Source organism: Onychomys torridus, chromosome 3 (genome assembly GCF_903995425.1).
Source record: "Onychomys torridus chromosome 3, mOncTor1.1, whole genome shotgun sequence".
In the NCBI taxonomy this organism is placed as follows: Eukaryota; Metazoa; Chordata; class Mammalia; order Rodentia; family Cricetidae; genus Onychomys; species Onychomys torridus.
The window spans coordinates 126,876,828-126,897,924 of NC_050445.1; the positions used below are offsets into that span (position 1 = coordinate 126,876,828).

The following is a 21,097-nucleotide window of genomic DNA, read 5'->3' on the forward strand; positions in this document are numbered from 1 at the left end:
ACAAAGAGATACAGTGGAATACCCATTCCCAACCCCCCACCACAAGTAAGGAAAGGGCTGGAGTTGTAAAAAGCTGATCTAGGCTGTGGTGGGGTCTCACACATCATTGATCCATCATTGCCTAGGACAAAAGTGGATCATTGTGGAGGCTTTGCTTAGTTGTTCAGGTCAGAGTCCAGAGAATACACATGAAAGTGGGTTGGAGGAAGTCAGCAAGGTTGATTCATGAGATGAGAGAGGGAATTATTAGGATATTAAGGATCAGGTCAGAGCGCATGTGAAGCAGAGGGAAGGAGGGTGTACCATCCAGTAGAAGCAGAGTTTTGGTGCTGGGTTCTAGCCTCATGGGGACTCTAAGCCCCATTCTCTAGCACTTGATATTGAGTTAGACTTTAGCTCTGTAGCCTCTGCTTCAGTGTCCCTGAGATGATGGGGTTGTGTCAGGTCTACTTCTCTGCCATTTCTGTTGTAGTGGTTTTTGAAATAAGTTCTGGCTCTAGTGAGGCCTTGTTTTATGATAAAGCCGAGGTCCTCTGGAGTAGAGTGACTTGTTAAAGGTGAATGGTCTGGTAAAGGCTGACTTGTGCTTCTTATTCTAGGGATAAGGTGGCTGTTCTTCAGGCACTTGCATCCACAGTAAACAGGGTAAGTAGGATTTTTAGATTAATAACACAGTGTTATAGTGCTTTATTCAGAAATAAACTATTGTGTATCTAGAATTATTATTATTATTTTACAAATTAGTCTAATCCCTACTTTTGGAAAATGGGGAGACAGGTTTGTGAAGTGACCAGCCTAGCTAGGATATAATGCCCATGGAGTATTTTTACAGCATACTATAAATTGTATGTATGTTTGTTTGTTTGTTTTTAGAGACAGGGTCTTTCTGTAGCCCTGGCTGTCCTGGAACTTGCTCTGTAGACCAGGCTGGCCTCGAGCTCACAGAGCTCCTCCTGCCTCTGCTTCCCAAGTGTTAGGATTTTATTTTATTTATTTCTCTCCAGCTCCCAAGTGTTAGGATTTCTAAAGGCATGTGCCTCCATGCCCAGCTCATACTAATGATTTCTTTTTTTGGTTTTTCGAAGCAGGGTTTCTCTGTGTAACTTTGCACCTTTCCTGGATCTCCTTCCGTAGACCAGGCTGGCCTCGAACTCACAAAGATCCGCCTGCCTCTGCCTCCCAGTGCTGGGATCAAAAGGCATGCGCCGAGGCCACCGCCACCACCTCAGCAAAATACATATCTTGTATTAGGTGTGGTAGTACACACCTTTGATCCCAGCACTTGGGAGGCAGAGGCTGGGGTAGGAGGCTAGAGTTTGGTAGCTTCTTAGGTCTCCAGAAAGCACATGCACAGTTCTGAATAGGCATTTCAGATGCCTGTTTACAGACATATGTACTGCTCAGTCACTGTCCACCTGAGTGGTTTGGGCAGGGTCTCAACTGAACCAAGAGCTTGCCTATAAAGGCTTGTTTATCTAGCCAGTATTTTGGCAATCCCTTGTCTCTGCATTCTGAGCACTAGAATTATAGGAGGGCTGACACAGCTATCTAGTATTTACAAGTTCTATGGCTCACACTTGCATGGTAAGTGCTGTACCTCTTTGGCCATTCCCCAGCCGAAGGAACTCTCCTTTTGATTTGGTTTGGTTTGGTTTGGTTTTTTTCGAGATGTGGTTTTTTTGTAGCTTTGGCTATCCAAAAACTCGATCTGTAGACCAGACTGGCCTCGAACTCAAAAGATCCACCTACCCCTGTCTCCTGAGTGCTGGGATTAAAGGTGTCTTATCACTACCTAGTAAGAAGAAACTCTTAAGTGAAGATGCATATATGGATGGATGCATAGTGACTGTGCTGTAAAGGAAATCTTATTCCAGGAGACTGTCAAGGGACTAGTTAATTCAGGGGGTCCTTAACTAGAGTTTAAAACTGTCATAGTCTTAACTGACAACAGACCAAAATCCTAAGAAATAAGGCTGAGGAATTAGCACAGTGCTAAAATGCTAACTAATTCTGTGAAGCCCTGAGTTCAATCCTTATTACCAAGAGAAAAAAACCTTGTAAGATGGAGCCATGGGGATTTGTACTTACTTGCTCTAAGTTGTGCGTAATTTGGGGGAAATCTTTTTACATATGTTATTTCTTTTTATATATGTAGACATGTGACCATACCTATTCCTGTATGTATGTTCATGTGTCATTAAAGTTTCAGTTTATAGAATTTGTGATCATCACTAAAGCTTAGAGAGTTTCAGTGGAAATCTGAAACGATATGCCTTTCCACAGGACCCTACAGCTGTACCTTATGTATTTCAAGATGACCCTTACCTCATACCAACCTCTACTGTGGAGTCTGTGAGTACTGTTATATAACTTTTCAAGTAATTTTTAAGACCCTTATTGATTTGTGTAAGAATATATAAATAGTTGAATTATTAAGATACACCTTGAAAAGCTTAAATGCTGACAAATGGTAGGCTCTGAATCTCTTATCAAAAATTTAAGTATTATCTCTGAAGAAAGTTTTGATTTTAATTTTTTAATTAAGGTCTTTTTTTTTTTTTTTTTTTTTCCTCATGCATTGGTGTTTTGCCGTGGGTGTTGGGTCCCCCGAAACTGGTAACAGACAGGCATGAGCTATGATGTGGGTGCTGGGATTTGAACCTGGGTTCTCTGGAAGAGCAATCAGTGCTCTTAACTGCTGAGCCATCTCTCTAGCCCCATTTTATTAGTGTCTTAAGCAAACTGTGTGTGTGTGTGTGTGTGTGTGTGTGTGTGTGTGTGTGTGTGTGTTGCACTGTATATAAAACGTGACCTGAAATTAATGTCGTACTCAGAATTGAGATAAGTGAAGTCCTGTAATTTGGTTTGTTATTGGACTTCTAGTATTACTGCTTTTTTTTCCCCCTGGTGGGAAGGGAGTAATTTTTGCTGAGAGTGTAGCTTTGCTTAAGTTTAAATTATATGTAAATACTAATTTGTATTTAATCCCCCCCCCCCCATAGCGTTCATTTTTACTGGCAAAGAAGTCCGGGGAGAATGCAGCAAAGTTTATTATTAATTCACATCCCAAATATTTCCAAAAGGATGTAGCTGAGCCTCATATACCGGTAAGAAGAGGTGATTGTGTCTTTTACATAATAATATGAATGCAGATTAAATCATTCGTCTATAGCTGATTAGCCATTTTAGTGCCGTGGATATTGGAGTGAGAACAATTGCCGACCTTTGAAAATTCTTCTTGTGTGTGATTCCTAATGCTGCTCTTAAGTCTTCTCTGTGACTGTCCTTTTTAGGGTCCTCTAGTGGCTTCCTACATTTCCTTATATGTGTTGTCTTCATCAGATTTTACAGTCTGCACTTGCTGGTCTGGTTGTCCCTGCACTCTGTTGTCTTTATCTTGACCAGATTCCTCTTTCTGGGGCGTGAGGCTGTCCGTCCGACCCCCCTTTGTTCTGTAGTTGGCGGTGTTTGTAGAGTGTTGGAGCAGCCACTGCCGTCCGCCCCTTCAGCACAGTAGTGAGCAAAATAGTGCACCTCTTTCCTCCTGAGTGTGCAAATACCAGCCTCAGCAGCTCCCCTGCGCACAGCCACTCCCTTTCCCTCTGTTCCCCAAACTCACGCCCAGACACAGCCATCCTCCTCTCACACAGCAGCTTCTGGTGACTGGCCAGCACTCCGACACAGTTCGGTGGTACAATATTCAAACCCCGAGTCAGAACAGTGGCAGTCGTGGAATCGGTCATCTGCTGGCCCAGCACTCTCCTTTAAGTTTTGCCTGTCGTGTTCCTGTGCTTGGCTTTAGGGGTCATTGGTGCTGGAAGCCTTGCAGGGGTCTCCTGTCTTGGAGATACAGCGTGTTGTGCTAGAATGAACTCTGCCTCTATCTCTGGGTTTTTTTATTTTATTTTTGTCTGTTTTGTTATTGCTGGTGGGTGTGTGTTGGGTGTGTGTTGGGTGTGCAGGGCCTCGGCAGCTCTCCACCACTAACTATACCTCTATATGGGTTGCTTTTCCTGTTGTGACAAATCCCAGACAAGCAATTCAGTGAAGGGAAGGTTCCATTAGCCTAGATTTTCGGCCATTGTTCCAGCCCTTTTGGCCGTTGTTCCAGCCCTTTGTGGTAGGAAAGTGTTGCAGCAGGAGTGGCAGGCAGCTGGTCACACCAACTGGGAGCAGACACCATCGCCCCAGTGGTTGGCTCACCTTCTCTTGATATGCAGTCTAGAACTTACTTGGCATGGTGCCACTCACATGTAGAATGAGTTTCCCAGCTCAGTTAACCTGACCTAGAAAATCACTCACAGGCACGCCCAGAGGCTTGTCTTTTCAGGAATTCTTGATTCCGTCAACTTGACATCATTAACTGCCGTTACTGACCCTCTAATCTCTTAATCTTTCTTCATTAGGAGTACTTTGACGGAAGAGAATCCCCCAATCAGAACCCCAATGCCTAGCTATGTACCTGGAGTAAAGTGGTACCCATTCCGAATATATTTGAAAAATTAGTGAATGAGATAAAATCAAGATACCTGGTGGTATTGAATGTTCAGAGGAAAAGCAGACTCCAGGAAAGGGTTTTGGCTTCTAGAAACTCATATACTCTGGTGACTTAAGCCAAGATGGGCAGTAAGGAGGAAGAAAAGTTTTTGGATTTGGGAGGTGTACTATCTGGCTTTGTGTGTCAACTTGACACAAGCTGGAGTCATCAGAGGGGAAGAATCCTCAGTTGAGGAAATGTCTCCCTGAGATACAGCTGTAAGGCATTTTCTCAATTAGTGATTAATGGGGGAGATCCCAGCTCATGGTAGGTGGTACTACCACCCCTAAACTGGTGGTCCTGAGTTCTACAAGAAAACAGGCTGAGCAAGTCATGTGAAGCAAGCCAGTAAGCAGCACCCTCCATGGCCTCTGCATCAGCTCCTACCTCCAGGTTCCTCCCCTGTGTGAGTTCCTGTCCTGACTTCCTTCAATGAATAGCAATATGGAAGTGTAACCCAATGAACCCTGTTTGTCGAAGCAGTGGAAACCCTAACAAAGACGGGGGGGTGGGGGGATATTGTAGTTGTTTTTTGTCTTATTTTGTATTATCAAAGGATCTCACCAAGTACCCTGGCTGGCCTGGAACTCAGAAGAAACCCGCCTGCCTCTCCCTGAAGGATGCTGGGATTAAAGATGTGCTCCACCGTGCCTGGTTTTTTTGTTTGTTTTATTTTGAAAGCAGGCTTTTTGGTGGTGGTGGTGGTGGTGGTGGTGGTGGTTTTTTTGTTTTTTGTTTTTTGTTTTTTGGTTTTTGTTTTTACCGGCACCAAAGTATTCAGCTCAACCTCAGGTTGTGACCCTTGGTTGAAAATAGGGTCTTCAAAAATAGGGATTGAATATTCATCAAGTCAGGAGATGGCTAAGCAGTATTCTCTGCTCAAGTTGAAGTTTATTGGCCTTTCTTGTGTGTTTTGATTTTGGTTTTTCTAGATGGGATTTCTTTGTGTGGCCTTGGCTGTCCTGGAACTTGCTCTATAGAGATCTGCCAGCCTCTGCCTGCCCCTCTACCCCATGCTGGGGTTAAAGGCATGCGCTGCCACCTGCCCAGCTTCTTGTTCTTATCTGTATGTTTTGCTTTTATGTTCAGAGCAGTGGATTGATTTTGCTTTGTTGGTGCTATTAGCTTCATCCTGCTGTTATCCTATTTCCTTGGCCTGTTTGTCTTCATTTATTCCTCTTTTTCCTAGTGTCTAATGCCTGAGTGCTTCGAACCTCAGATTGAAGATGTTAGTGAAGCTGCCCTGAAGGAACGAATCAGACTCAGGAAGGTCAAGGCTTCTGTGGACCTCTTTGATCAGCTTTTACAAGGAGGTGAATCACCTCAGTCAGAGCCCCTCTTGGAACTTGGGGGCATTTGATATGCCAAGTAGGTTTTTGGTTTTTCGAGACAGGGTTTCTCTGTGTAGCTTTGGAAACTGTCCTGGATCTCACTCTGTAAATCATGCTGGCCTTGAACTCACAGAGATCTGCCTGACTGCCTCCTGAGTACTGGGATTAAAGGCCTGTACCACCCCCTCCTGGCAGCCCAACTAGTTTTGAGTGGAAATGACCAGTAGTGTTTACTTCTGTTTGAGGTGGTGTGATACATGTAATTCAGTTTCTGCTCTAGCTTCCACTGAAAAGGTAAGTGGAGCAGCACTGCAGGTTCATTTGTTTGTTTTTGTCCTGTGCACTGGTAGAAAGTTACATGCTCGTTATTCCTTGGCCTCCTTTTTAACATTAGGTGTGAGAAGGTAAGGCCAATAAACCTGAGAAATATGCCACATGGTGGTGGCACATGCCTTTAGTCCCAGCACTTGGGAGGCAAAGGCAGGCAGATCTCTGAGTTCAAGGTCAACTAGGGCTACACAGAGAAACCCTGTCTTGGGGAAAAAAAACAAAAAAACAAAACCCAGAAATACTTAAATTTTTATTTGTTTGTTTGTTTAGTGTGTGTGTGTGTGTGTGTTGTTTGCATGTATATCTGTGCATCATATGTGGGCCTGGTGCTTAGGAGGCCAGAAGAGAGCAGATCCTTGCTAACTGGAGTTACCGATGGTTATTTTACCACCATTTTGGGTGCTGAGAATCAAACCCAAGTCCTAAGGAAAGCAGCCAGTGCTTTTACCTGCTGAGCCATCTCTTTAGCCCTGAGAAATGCTTTAAAAGGAAGACTGTTGGACTGGCATCAGGGACTCGGACAGTGATGTGGTCCTATGTCACTTAGTAACCTAGACAGAGGCCACGGAATGTTCCGAGAGTCTAGCTAACATCCTGTTGTACTTTGAATTAGATCTGGAGACCTTTTTTAGGAAATACAGTTGTAGATAATGTGGGCTGGTAAGCTACAGTGAGTATACATGTAGTCATTTCAAAGTCAACTGTTATTAAATTTTAGGAGTCTAGACTGCTGTTTAGTGAATTAGAATAAAAAAATTGGTAAAAATAGAAAAAACGGCAACTGGAAAAATGTTGAAAATACAATTTGAACCCAAGACATTTTCTTATACCCTTTAAGAATTTAGGTAGCTTTCTATAGCATCAGACACACAACTGAAGGGGGAGAGCAGGTAGTATGTTGGTGAGGTTCTTCTGCTTCCTGAGTGAGCAACGCTTGGTGTGAATCTACAGTGTACTCCTCGAAGCTGAGGCTTCTACTTTTGCCCACAGTGGTATAGGTGTGTGCAGCCACTCGGTCAGTGCTTCTGGTTTTTTGAGGCAGGGTGCCTTGTTGATTAAACTGGTCTTAAATACTTTGTATCAAGGATGACCTTGAACTCCTTCTGCCTTAGTGTCTTGAATGCTGGGGTTACAGGTAAATACTTCCTTTTGAAAAAACATTTAATTTTATTTATGTGTATAAGTATGCCATATGCTTGCCTGATACTTCTGGAGGTCAGAAGAGCGTGTGGGATCCCCTGGAACTGAAGTCGTGGATGGTTGTGATCCATCATGTAGGCATCAAAAGTTCAGGTCCTCTGAAAGAGCAAAAATGCTCCTAGCCACTGAGCCATCTCTCCAGAACCCTCTACTTTTCTTTCCTTTTCGCTTTCTCTCTAAAGTGAGTGCTGACGTGGGAGTATCATATTTTGAGCAATAGGGTATTTTGGTGGATTTTGTTATTTTTGAGGTGCTGGGAATCAGTAGTTCGTTTCTAAGACGATTATACTTATGCAGTTGTGCTAGTAGTTCTTAGTACATTTTTAATGAGGGCTTGAATCCAGTTGGGATAATTGTTTGTATTTATTTATTGGATCTGGTCTTAAAGGGAATAAAGTGGAAATTGACCTGGACCAGCAGGTTGTTGTTCAGTGACAGGTCCCAGAGAGGAAGAGCCAAGGGATCAGAAAACGAAGATAGGAAAGCTGGGGTCCAAAGTTCTCACACATGCTGTGTCTTATGCCAAACAAGTTTATTAAGAAATACAAACATCATCTTATGCAGCTTGCATGGGGAAAATGGGACAGAGTTCCCAGAAATGGATTATATTATCATGGATATGTAATCATGAATTATATTTGTTAATTGGTAACCTGGTAGTAGGGATTAAGTATATAGCCAAATAAGCTTATGTAAACCAAATAAGGGATTAAGTATATAGCTAAATTAATAGAAAAAGTGAAGAATTTCATCTAACAGGCTTTGGATTTTGGATGTTTGAAGGTTTCTTTCTTTCTTTTTTTTTTTCTCCTAACCACAGGAACCACAGTCTCTCTTGAAACAACTAATAGTCTTTTGGATTTACTGTGTTACTATGGTGACCAAGAGCCCCCAGCTGACTGTCCTTTTCAATCACCTGAACATGCAGAAAACTTGGTAAAAAAAAAAAAAAAGAAAAGAAAGAAAGAAAAAGAAATAGCTTGGCTTTTTGTTGGTTTCTAAAATAACACTTTCTCAAAGTGGGCAGGGTTCTTGTGTGCCAGGTGCCGTAGTAAGGGGTCTGCTGCAGTGGCATGGCAGCCCCAGTAAGCAGTGATGAAGTAGGGCACACGGGAACGTGGTTTTCTGTTCACTTCTGGTCAGTGTGTTAGTTACACGAAATGATGTGTTTCCTTGTGACGGTTTCATATGTGTATGTCATATTTTAATAGTACTCCCTCCCCCCTACCCTCCCTTTCCACTTCGTTCATAGGAGAAAAGACCAGCAACATCTGTTTTTCTGGATCTCTGTATTATCTCTAATTCCATCCATTTCCCTACAAATGACATTTTATCTTTATGGCTGAATAAAACTTCAGTATGTTTATGTGCCACATATTTTTTGATGAGGTGAACCTAGGTCCCTGCACATGCTAGATCAGTACTGAATCATAGAACTGTATCTCCAGAGCTCCCCATCTCCCCCTTGTTTGTTTGTTTGAGATAAGGATCTTGCTAAATTGCTTGGACTGGCCTTAAATTCATATTCTGCCTGCCTCGGCCTCCTAAGTAGCCGAGTTGTAGGCTTCCACCACTGGGCCTAGCTACACAAAGCTGGGTGTGGTGGCACACACCTTTAATCCCAGCAGGGAGACAGAGGCAGACAGATCTCTGAGTTCGATGCCAGCCTGGTCTACATGGTTAGTGAGGATAGCCAGAGCTACTTAGTGAAACCCTGTCTCAAAAAAATTGAAAACAATACAAAAATCTATTGGGCATATAGGCTGATGTCATTTCAGCTATAAGTGTGCAGATGTCTCTACAATATGTAGTTTTTCAGGTATGTACATGTGCCATGGAGTGGCATGGCTGGATTGGATGCTGTTTGAGGAACTTTCATGCTGATTTCCATAGCAGATCCACTAGTTTATGTTTCTACCAGCAGTGAGTGTTTAAGGATTCTTTTTATCCTACATCCTCACCACCATTTGTTTGTGACTAGGATGGGTAGAATCTCAGTATAGTTTTGATTTGTGATTTCTTTTTCTTTCTTTTTTTTGGGGGTTTCTTTTGAGACAGGGTTTCTCTGTAGCTTTGGAGCCTGTCCTGGAACTTTGACCAGGCTGGCTGATTTGTGATTTCTTAATGGAACAATTATTTTAACTTTATTCTAATTAGCAATATTTCGTCGTCACGTACTACATACTCTGGCAAAGTGTTGGGCAGAAATGTTTGAGCCAGCCCTCTGTCACTATGGTGACAGCCTGTTGGATCATTGATCAGTGGTTACCCATTGCTCAAAAGTTGTACATATAGGGCTAGTGAGATAGTTCAGCAGGTAAAGGCACTTACTATGCAGGCCTGAGAATCCTGAGTTTGATGCCTGGAGCCCATGTAAAAATGGGACAAGAGAACCAACTCCTCAGAGTTGTCCTGTGATCTCAATGTGTGTGCTGTAGCATGTGCAGGTCCACACTGAACCCACAGTGAATTTTTAAGATTTACACAGTTGTTATGTATATTTGGAGAATGAATTTTGTGTTTAAACCATGTCCTCTTTTGGATAAGGGGTTCAATCTTTTGTTGTTTTTATCAAAACTTTTTCATTTGCAGATGATAAAAATATTTCAAGAGTGTTTCTGAGTAGTGGTATTTAGAGCTGTTTCTGTTCTACTAATTTCATTTCCCTACATAGTAACTAGTGTTGTAAAATGCTCAGGCAGTGAGTAGTCACACCTATGGCCTTGCAGAGCATCTTCTGGTCCCTGCCACACTGGCCCCCTGTTCCCAGCCTTGCTCCTGAAATAGCTGGCTGCCACAGAACTACCCCTTGCTTCTGCAAATGCCTATCAGCCCTTATGTCTGCCCTGCCCCAGACACTGGTTTATAAGCAAGGACAGGAGTTAGTCTCTTAAAGGTCCTTTAGGTAGTTTAGTCACTAATGTCCATTTCTCTTTCTGTCACCTCATTTGTGCACTGTTTTTTGAGTCAAACCAGTTGTGACTTCTGTAGAAGCAGGTTTTTGTTTTCCACTTTTTAACCCTAGGCAGACTACTTAGGGTATTGCTTTTGTCCTGTCTCCAGTGATCTCTTGTTAAAGAGCTGACTTTGCTTTCCTTGGGGTTTGCTGATTTTCACACTGAAGGAATTCACTGGGTGTGAACATTTTTGGGGGGTTTTCTTTACCTTTTGCTGATATGTTATTTCCTTTAGTTTTCTGTTTTGTTTTGTTTTTTTTTAAGTAGTCTGCTACTAAATATTGTCTTATCTTTTATTTCATCCATTCTAGGGAGAGGACACAGAGGAAAATAATCAAACATTCAAGATGAAGACTATTCCTTGGAAGTATGTTACACATGAGAACCTTGTATAATGGGGATTTTACAGTACATGAAAATACTTCACATTGTCCTCTGGAGTTGCAGTTCTGTAGTGTTCTAAAACATTTTTCCCCCTTCATTTTACAGATATATTCTATAATCTGTCTTTGTATTTTAGACCTTTTGTGTGTGGGGCGGGGGCAGGGTTTCTCTAGTTTTTGGCTGTCCTGGAGTTCACTGTGTAGAACACGCTAGCCTTAAACTCACAGAGATCCTTAGGCCTCCTGAATGCTAGGATTAAAAGTATGTGCCATTACACCTGGCGTCTTAATTATTGTTATATTCCAGGTTCCACCTATGTAGCCCAGGCTAGCCTCAAACACAGACCATTTCTGCCTCTACTCCTAGGGCCTAGTGTAACAAGTGTGCAACATAACTTCTAGCTTAGACTATTTTTTATAAGAATGTCCACTCCTGTCATCATACAAAAATCCATTTGGGGTTTGATCTGCTTGTCCTTGTTGTTGTTGTTCCTCTGTCTTAGTTCACCAGTGCCACCTTGAGATGTAGATCCCGAATTCTGAGAGTTCACGTATTTTTGTTTACTGAAAATAGTTTGAAAAAAAGTGAATAACATTTATGGTTGAACATTTAATTAAGGAGTTCATAAAAAAAAAAAAAAGTATTCTGTGTTGGGGATTTAGCTCAGTGGTAAGGCCCTGGGTTCAGTCCTCAGCTCCAAAAAAAACAAAAAACAAACAAACAAAAATAAGTATTCTATGTGGATATAGAGAAGAAAGGCTATCATTAATACCAGAAATTGAGATCTAGAGAGATGGCTCAGTAGTTAAGAGCATCTCCTGGCTAAGACAGCTGGAGTTTTGTTCCTAGACCCTGTAGTTCCAGGTCTGGGAGGTCTGGTGTTCATGGGCACTGACATGTGACATACATTGAAACAGATGACACATGCTCATATCCTGGTTCTCTTGGTTTCTATAGTATTAGGGTATTCAGTATACAGGAAAACAACATTTTCTTTCCCTCTAGTAAAGGCACAAAATTGTTCATGCTAGAGTCATGGTTTCCTTGGTGAATTCTATATCAGGAGTTAAGAAGTAGGTTAGGGAACAGAGGAAAGCCTCCACTGTGTCTCTTGTGTGCAAATTATTTTGTTTTTACCTGGGGGTCCCTGAGCTATGGATGTCCAGACAACTTCAGGTCTTTGTCTCTCCATGTCACATTCTCTGGGTTATACAATGGTCAGGCAGAAAATGGTGACAATTGCTATTAGTTTTCCCAATGCCTCGGATTCATGTTTATCTGTTGTTTCTAGAGCACAAAACAATGCTGAGAGAATCTTTGCTCTAATGCCAGAGAAGAATGCACGCTCCTACTGCACAATGATCCAAGGGATGGTGAAGGTACTGGTTTTTTGTTTATTTTTATCTTGAAGAGCCCTTGAGCTGTTCTTCTCCACCCCATACTAACGTGGCTGTGAAATGCCTGGGATCAGGAGTGTGTGCATAATGTGATATTGGGGGGATGGGTTTGATTCTAAGCAGGATGTCTGTTTGCTTCATACACCTCTATACACAACATAAAACAGGTCTATCTCCGTAGACAGGTTCTCAGTGTGTAACCTTGGCTGGCTGGGTTCTTTTGCAGACAAGGCTTAAATACACAGCTGTTTGTGTGCCTCTACCTAGTATTAAAGGTGCTCTAATACCTAGCAAAAACTATTATTATTTTTTTTCTGTTTTAGACAAGCTCTCTGGAATTGCCCAGTCTGGCCTCAAACTCAACAATTCTTCCCACCCTAGTCTCCAGAGTAATTGGGGTCATGGGCATATCCTACAGCACTTAACATGATCATTTTATGTAGTATCTTTGTGAGCCTATGCTCTGTAACCTGTTAAATTAGGTCCTATTTACGACTTTGTATCAGCCCTCCAAAATTTTTGAGCTTTGCAGCATTTCAGATTTTGGGTTAGGGATGAACAACCTTTATTAAGGTTTTGTGAGATTTTTTTTCCTTTATTCATGTGTATATGCATCTTTCTGACTCTGAGTGTATAGGAGTGTTTGTGTGCACACATACACACTCTCATTGTAATGGGTAGTGGAGGGTGTTGGATGCCTTGGACCAGTTAGTACAGGCATTTGTGAGCCCCCTGACGTGGGTGTGGGAATGAGAATTCCAGTCCTTCAGGCTGAGTCACCTCCCTCTTGAAGGTCAGAGGCTTGGAAGCTCTCCCGTTTGTTGTAGGGTACTCCGAGTTGTGTCCTGAGGTGTCTCCCCTCGCCATCCGGTTTCTACCTATGAGATGTAACATGCTCTTGTCTCACCCTCAGTTGTGACAACTGGAAATGTCTCTAAGCACTGCCAGTGCCCCCTGGCAGAAACAAGCTTCCTGAGAATTGGAGCCCCGGATTGTATGTTCACCTTCCTGCTTGTGAAAACTTTGATAATGTTGCTTTTTCCTTTCCAGCACCGAGCTTATGCACAGGCATTGAACTTGTACACCAAGTTATTAAATAACAGACTTAGTGGTGAGTTGGAGGACTCCCCTCTACCTGTGTCTTCTCTAACACAGTGATTCTCAACCTATATAATGTTGTGACCCTTTAATACAGTTCCTCATGTTGTGGTGACCCCAACCATAAAATTACTTTGTTGCCACTTCATAACTGATTTTGCTATTGTTATGAATCATAAACAGTTGATATGTAGGGTGTCTGCTATGCCACCCCCAAGGAGTCAGTACCTGCAGGTTGAGAACCACTGCTTTAACAAGAATCAGTGAGATCTTTGGGTTTGTCTCAGGCATTTGCTGAGACAGTTATTGTTGGGGGAGTTGTTTAGGTTTGTTTAGTGTGACTTTTGTTGTCACACTAGTGATTAAAATTGAGACTAGAGATCTAGTTCTGTGACCATTTTCTCTCCACCTCAGCTGTTCAGTTAAGGTCCTTTTCTTTTACAGCTGATGTATATACCTTCAATGCATTGATTGAAGCTAACATGTTCACACCCAATGAGAATTTTGAGGAAAAATGGAATAATATACTGGTAAGGAAACCCCTTCGTTGTCTTCTAGCCACCTTTGCCTAAGAAACACTAATGCAGCATGTGGTGGTCTCTGCTCTCAGTGGAACAACTGCTCAGTACCCTGCCCTTGCTTAAGAAGCTTCTCTAACTTAGGGTAAGGACACTGATTCATCAGTGTCTACATAGGTAGGATTCAGGAAGAATTGGGGGCACGTTATGTGTAATTGGTCTTGTTCCTTAGGAAAGTAACATACCTATTATAGAGTTCTAGCCAGGGAACTGAAATTGAAATCACTGGAGAGATTTGTCAAAACTTAGAAATAGAATGTGGTTTTATATACCATAGGCACCTTCGTTTTCTTGTTTTAGTAGACTGCAGATAGATAAATACCTTGATCCATGTGGTGCACCATAGGCTTTGGAGAGACAAAGACACCTTGACCCATGACAGTGTTAGGAGGCTTTCTAGAAGATGGGATCACTTGTCAGGCATATCTTTGTCAGTGTTTGGTTTTGTTGGTTTGCTTTCAGAAAAAGTTTCACTAGCCTAGAACTTGATATGTTAGTGGCTTTGAACTCATACAGATCCCTTGCCTCTGAATCTCAAGTGCTGGGATTAAAGATGTGGGTTACCGAACCAGGCTGTTGTTTTGTTTTTAAGCAGATTGTTATTAAATTAGGTGTATAGGTACTAATTTGTTTCATATGAAGCCAAAGAATTAAATTCTCTTAGCAGTTTTGGCAAATACTTGAAGTAAAAAAAAATTAATTGTTTTGGATTCATCCAGGATCTGCTGAAACATATGCTTGCACAGAAGGTGAAACCAAACCTGCAGACTTTGAATGCTGTGCTAAAGTATCTCCGGAAGTTTTACGCGCTGGGAAGGTTGCCTGCCTTACAGACCTTACGTGAAATGAAATACCTTGGAATAGGTAAGGGTGCATCCTGGGTCCTCACTGAAGCGGAGGCGAGCTGGCCACTGGTCTCAGCCACAAAAGCAGAGAGTATCCTTATCTTTACTGTTACTTACTGTTGGGGTTTCCTGGGGGCTTTTGTGCAATTGGTCCTTTGTATCTGTCTCGGCATTGAACCCCAGATAGAAATGTTAGGTAAAAGTAATTGTAAATATGTATATACTTTTCTTTTTGTTCATCCCTAAATAATACAAGAAGTGTTTGCATGGCGTTTATGGCATATCAGATGTTACCAGTGATCTGGAAATGCTTTGAAATATACATTAGGATGTATGTGGACTATATGCAAATACTTCACCATTTTATTTTATTAAAGATTTATTTATTTATTATGTATGCAGTGTTCTGTCTGCACATATCCCTGCAGGCCAGAAGAGGGCACCAGCTCTGATTACAGATGGTTGGGAGCCACCATGTGGTTGCTGGGAATTGAACTCAGAACCTCTGGAAGAGCAAGCAGTGCCCTTAACCTCTGAGCCATCTATCCAGCTCTGGTTCACTATTTTATATGAGCATCTGAAAAGCTGGGCATCAGAGGGTTCTGGATTCATGCCCCATGGATACCAAGTGATAACTGTCTTCTATGATAGGAGTGCTTTATCACTTCATGTTCAGTAAACAGTAACAGTAAATACAATGTTACTTTAACATTTGAAAGACTTTTTCTGTAGCTCTCTTGATTTTAAAGGGAATTAATTGCTTTTTAGCCAGTTTTAAATTCCAGGACATTTTTCTAGCATAATTGAGTATTCTAACCCAAATTATGTGCTACTGTATTGTGAATACTTCAGTAATTGCTTAAGATTAGTTGGGTATTGATTGACTTCGTGATGCTTTGCTGTTCTTAGTAATGAGTCATGCTTATATGGATATTATTAACAAAGTGATGTAGTCTTTAGGGTAATTTCACCTTTTTTATGAGATGAGCTAAAAATGTCTTCAAAGGAGTAGAAATGTCTTTTGCTTAAATGTTAAATTGTGCTTCAGCTTTATTTGAGATAACATAATTTCTTTCTTTTTTTCTCTATCTACCTTGTAATTGGAGAACCCTCACTTGCAACGTACCATCATATTATTTCTCTCTTTTATCAGCGAGGTAGGTATAACCTTACATTATTTTGATTTGTATGAAAATTGACCATCTCTTGTTCATGTCATTGTTGCAGTACTCACTCCTCATATGAATTAAGAATAGAGGCTGTCCGGGCGGTGGTGGCGCATGCCTTTAGTGCCAGCACTCCAGAGGCAGAGGCAGGCAGATCTCTTGAGTTCGAGGCCAGCCTGATCTACAGAGCAAGTTCCAAGATAGCCAGAGTTACCCAGAGAAACCTTTTCTTGAAACACAAACAGAAACAAAAATATACATGAAACTAAAAAACAATTTAAAAGTATAGAATTCAGCCCTGTTTGGTATTAGATTCCTATAATCCTAGTATCATCATTTAGGAGGCAGAAGCAGAAGAATCAAAGTTGGAGGCCTGCAAGACAGTTACTTCCAAAACAGAAAAAGAAAGCAAGAAAGAAAATTTACAAATTAGCATTTGCGGTTTAGCAAATATTGAGAGTAGTATTGTGATATAAAGTACAAACTGGAGAGGGCTATAATGAATGCTAACATTTTGGACTATAACGAAGAATTGGTAAGGTGAGTGGTTAAGGGTTCCTTTTGGTCGTTAGAACTGTATTGCTAAGTATAACGGCTTAGTAGTCACATACAGCTAGTTTGAGTATATTTTTAAAAATGTGATATTAGGGCTCAGCAACCATATTCTTTTCCTTTGTAGGTTCCAAGAGTCAAACTGCCATCAGGCTTGGCAGCAGTTAACCTTATGTTACACCAAGCCCCCCCCCCCCTCTCTCTCACACACACACACACACACACACACACACACACACACACGTTACCCATTCTTCTTCTCCTATCTAGAGTCCTGTCAGTCATCTGGACTTGTTACATTCATGTGAACAAGGAATGTAATAGTTGTCTGAGTATGACTTATGTTGCTTAATGTGATGACCTCTAATTCTGTTTTCCTGCGCATGAGACATAACTGTTTCTCTCAAGTAGAACTCCATCATGTATTCCAGACCTGGTGGCATTTGTCTTTAATCTCAGAACTTGAGAAGTCACAGCAGGCAGATGAGATGTTGAAGGTCCTCTCTGAGCCAGCACATGCTGAGTCTCAGAAAAAGGGAGAAAGGGGGCCTAGGAAGATAGGTCTAAAAACACAATCTAAAAACTGTAGTGTTTTATCCCAGAACACAAGTGTGGTGACGCATACTTGTAGTCCTTGCTGAAATGGGTAGATCCTTTCTTTACCTTAGGGCCATCCAACCAGCCATTTTCCCCGATGTTGCTCTTGTCGCTGGATGGTATAGCACCAAGACAGACTCTGTTACAAAAAGGGAGAGGATTCAGCGGGTTATGTATTGCAAGCCTTAGGGGCTTAAATTGGATTCTGGAACCATTATGAAGCCCAGTGAGGTAGTGGGTGTCTACTCCCAGTGTCCATGGTGAGATGGGAGGAAGAGACCATAGAACTCGCCAGAAGTAGCTCACAGGTGGGCACCCAATTCTTGATCTCCGTACCTTAGTGTTGAGATTAATAAGCATATGCCACATACACTAGGCTACCAATGTCCTTTACAGAAAGTCCTTGTCTATGCCATGGTTTTAAAGTGATGTCCCTGTGGATTTTCTCTACCACTTTCAGAGTATTATGTCTTACATTAGTCTTTGGCCCATTTTTAATGATTTTTGTACAAAGTGAGATTTTTTTTTTCTACATATAGAAATAGAATTTTGAGGGCCACAGAGATGGCTTAAGTTGGTGGTTCTCAACCTTCCTAATGCTGTGATCCTTTAAAACAGTCCCTAATGTGGCAACCATAAAATTATTTTCATTGCTACTTTGTAACTGTAATTTTGCTACTGTTATAAATCATAATGTAAATATCTCATATGCAGGATCATATGTGACCCCTGTGAAAGGGTCAGTTGACAACCCACAGGTTGAGAACCACTGGCTTACATGGTTAAGAGAACTTGTTGATCTTCCAGAGGCACAAGCCCAGCACCACCTGTCTGTCCAGCTTCTGAGGATCTTGCATTTTCTTCTGGAATCCCAGAACACCTACCTGTACACATATGGCACACATTCACATACAGCAGTGGTTCTCCAACCTATGGGTTGCAGTCCCTTTGCGGGGGGGTCACATATCAGATATCCTGCTTATGAGATATTGACAGTGTAATGTATAATAGTAGCAAAATTATAGTTATGAAGAAGCAACTAAAATGATTTTATGGTTGTGGTTTCACCACAGCATAACTGTATTAAAAGGTTGCAGCATTGGGAAGGCTGAGAAACACACATATGAATAAATGTAATTTTAGAAAGAAACAAGTATCTTCCTTCTGTTTAAAAGGCTGTGTTTCTACAGTATGTTTCTTGGCTCATTGCTCTGTAAGTTCATTGCTGAGCCCTCTCGTCTGTTCTCCTGGCTATGTGTACATTTTTGTGGTGGTGTAATGCAGGACGACATAGCGCTTAGTGCTCACAGATGAGCACAGGGAAATCAGGAATATTAAACACACCAGGTGGTCTCTTCAGATGCAGAGATGGATAACCTCTTTTCCTCCCAAAAGGCGGGGAACAGATGCGGGTAATAGCCTAATGACCTGCACTACCTGTGTGGTTGGGCTGTACTGACTCCTCCAAACCTTATCGTGGGTTTTGTTTACTGTGAGCTTGCTTTCTGGTTCATCTGTAGAACCTGTCACTGTGGAAGACTCTCAGTAGCACTTGTACTAAAGTGATTCTGCTTACTTTGCTGCAGGTAGCTCTATAAAAGGACCATCCCTCATCATGTATGATATCATGAATGAATTAGAGGGAAAGAAATTTTCTCCACGGGACCTGGATGATGGTATGTCAGAAACTACTTATGTTATTCCTCTAGCTAATGGCAGGTGGTTTGCCTGACTGCCATTAGAGTCCTTGTGTTGAGGGCAATGTTTATTTAGCTAAGTAACAATATTTGGATTGAACATTATGAGAAAGCCAAGGTGTCTGTGGCATATTAATGTTATTGATATGAAAATAATGTTACATCCAAAGCAACCAAACTTGTGAACTTTGGTTTTCAGATAAATTCTTTTCGTCAGCCATGAATGTGGTAAGTGCCATTTCCCTGATTATCTCTGCCCTAACAGTTCTTGTCTATCTCCTCATTTTCTTCTGATTGGATGCTTCTGCATGTCCTTTAACTTTGCACTCTTCTGTTCATGTCTTTGCTTCTGCTTTCCTTCTTTTTAATACAATCTATACTAAAATCATATCCTAGCTCTATTCTTTATTATATTTTTCTTTTTCATGCCTGTTTTGATAAGCTTTCATTTCAGAACTATTTTGGCCCGTTAACTTTGTAAAGTGATGGAAATAGATTATTATGTTGCTTTTCATTTTATCATCATCATAGGAGAAATTTCATATTTTCAGGATGAGTAGAGAACTTCCTGTTTGCCAAAGATAATTGTGTGTTAGCTTAGTATCTGTCTTGTGGGGTTTTCCTCTGAGAGCTCATGGTTACACCAATGTAGCCCTGTGGTGGTGTATGTTACAAGACGGGAGGATGTCAAGGCTAGATCTTGAAGCTATTTCATGCTGATTTTGATGGCACAGTGGAATTTCTAACTCAAAATAATTTTGTTTTAAATTTCATAAACCTAGGGTTTATTTTCCCCCGAGTTTCTTATTACATTTTTACTGTCAATCAATAAATTAAATCTATTGTTGGTTAAATATTTATGCATAGAAATATATAATGCCTCTTTTTAGATGGGGTTTCTCAGTGTAACAGCCCTGGCTGAACTGGAACTCACTTTGTACACTCAGACTCACAGAAATTTGCCTGCCTCTGCCTCTTGAGTGCTGGGATTAAAGGCCTGTGCCACCAACATCTAGCCCAGAAACAAACTTTTTCACTATGTGTTGAGTCTCTGATTGTCTTACAAGAATGTCTGGGTAATACTAGTTGCAAATTTTCAGTGTTCATCTCTCAGAGATTTAGAGCTTGCTTACCAAGTACATCGTCTTTTAAACACGGGGGACAACCGGAAATTGATCGGGGGTGATTTTCAACGTAATCACTATTAGTAAGTATGTCACTTTATGTTTTTAAAGACCGTGTGTGTGTGCTTGTCTGTGAGTATATGCACATACCTGTGAGTGCATGGGAAAGCCAAAGGAGGGTACCAGGGGTCCTCTCTCATTCTCTGCCTGCTCCTCTAAGGCAGTCTCTCCCTAAACCTAGGCCTTGTTTCTCAGCTAGTCAGAAAGTCCAGTGAGCGTCTTCTCTGCCCTACCTTGGAGTTGGTTACAGGCATTTGCTGGGAATGCCTGGTTTGTTTCCTGGTCTCTGGGGTTCAAACTCTAGACCTCATGACTTTGAGTCATCTCTCTAGCTCTCGTCTCACTTTTGTATGTGGAGCTGAGGATCGAACCCAGGGCCTTGCGCTTGCTAAATCCCCAACCCCTCTTCTCACATTTTAATTACTAGATTCTGCAATGGGAGTATTTTTTTGGTTTTGTTTTTCCGAGACAGGGTTTCTCTGTGCAGCTTTGGAGCCTATCCTGAAACTCACTCTGTAGACCAGGCTGGCCTCGAACTCACAGAAATCCATCCGCCTGCCTCTGCCTCCCAAGTGCTGGGATTAAAGGCATGCGCTACCCCTGCCCTGCCAATGGGCAGATCTTAATGACCGTTTATCTCAGCTCTAGTTTTGGGTCATATGCCTGTTATTTCATAGTTATGAGCACTTGGAGATTAAAGCATTGGGGCTGAGAAGATGGCTCTGTGGGTAAAAAGGTACTTGCTGTGCAGGTATGAGGTCCTGGGTTCAGGTCCTGGTACCCACTGGTGGTCTGTCTATAACCCCAGCATGGAGTAAGCAGTAGAAATATGCAGATCCCAGGAGCTAGGTGAACGTTCAGGGTGGCCACAACAGGAGTTCCAGGTCCAGTGAGGTGGACAAATAGTTAAGGAGATGTGAAGCACAGTCCCCTGTCCCACATGCATCTGTATAGGAAGCACATCTGCATACATAACACACACACACACACACACACAAATGAAAGGCGGTGACGCAGTGACCTGTCTCTTGTGTATATTTAGAGAGTTTATCTTCGCTGTTACATTTTATGCCTTGATGTGTCAGGGTTGTGTCTGTCCAGTTGGTTGTTTTCCCCACTGAGTACTTTCATACAAATAGGAGTTGAGATAACTGCATGCTAGGGTCTGAAAGTAAGTATACTGAAGGCAGGCAGCCCAAATTGTCCAGCTGAGTATCAACTCATCTCAGCTGGGAAATTAATTA

The 21,097-nt window shown here is 41.7% G+C and overlaps 1 protein-coding gene across 1 annotated transcript in view; it reads left to right on the forward strand.

Annotated features, from left to right (window-relative positions):
- Positions 1-21,097, forward strand: part of Ptcd3 (pentatricopeptide repeat domain 3) — a 32,086-nt gene that overhangs the window by 5,725 nt on the left and 5,264 nt on the right. Inside the window, 14 exon segments of the mRNA XM_036181054.1 lie at positions 600-645; positions 2,284-2,352; positions 3,003-3,107; positions 5,727-5,850; positions 8,219-8,334; positions 10,667-10,722; positions 12,031-12,118; positions 13,187-13,247; positions 13,679-13,764; positions 14,532-14,676; positions 15,764-15,814; positions 18,559-18,648; positions 18,869-18,897; positions 19,770-19,876. Of these exon segments, the coding sequence (XP_036036947.1) occupies positions 600-645; positions 2,284-2,352; positions 3,003-3,107; positions 5,727-5,850; positions 8,219-8,334; positions 10,667-10,722; positions 12,031-12,118; positions 13,187-13,247; positions 13,679-13,764; positions 14,532-14,676; positions 15,764-15,814; positions 18,559-18,648; positions 18,869-18,897; positions 19,770-19,876 (1,173 nt within the window).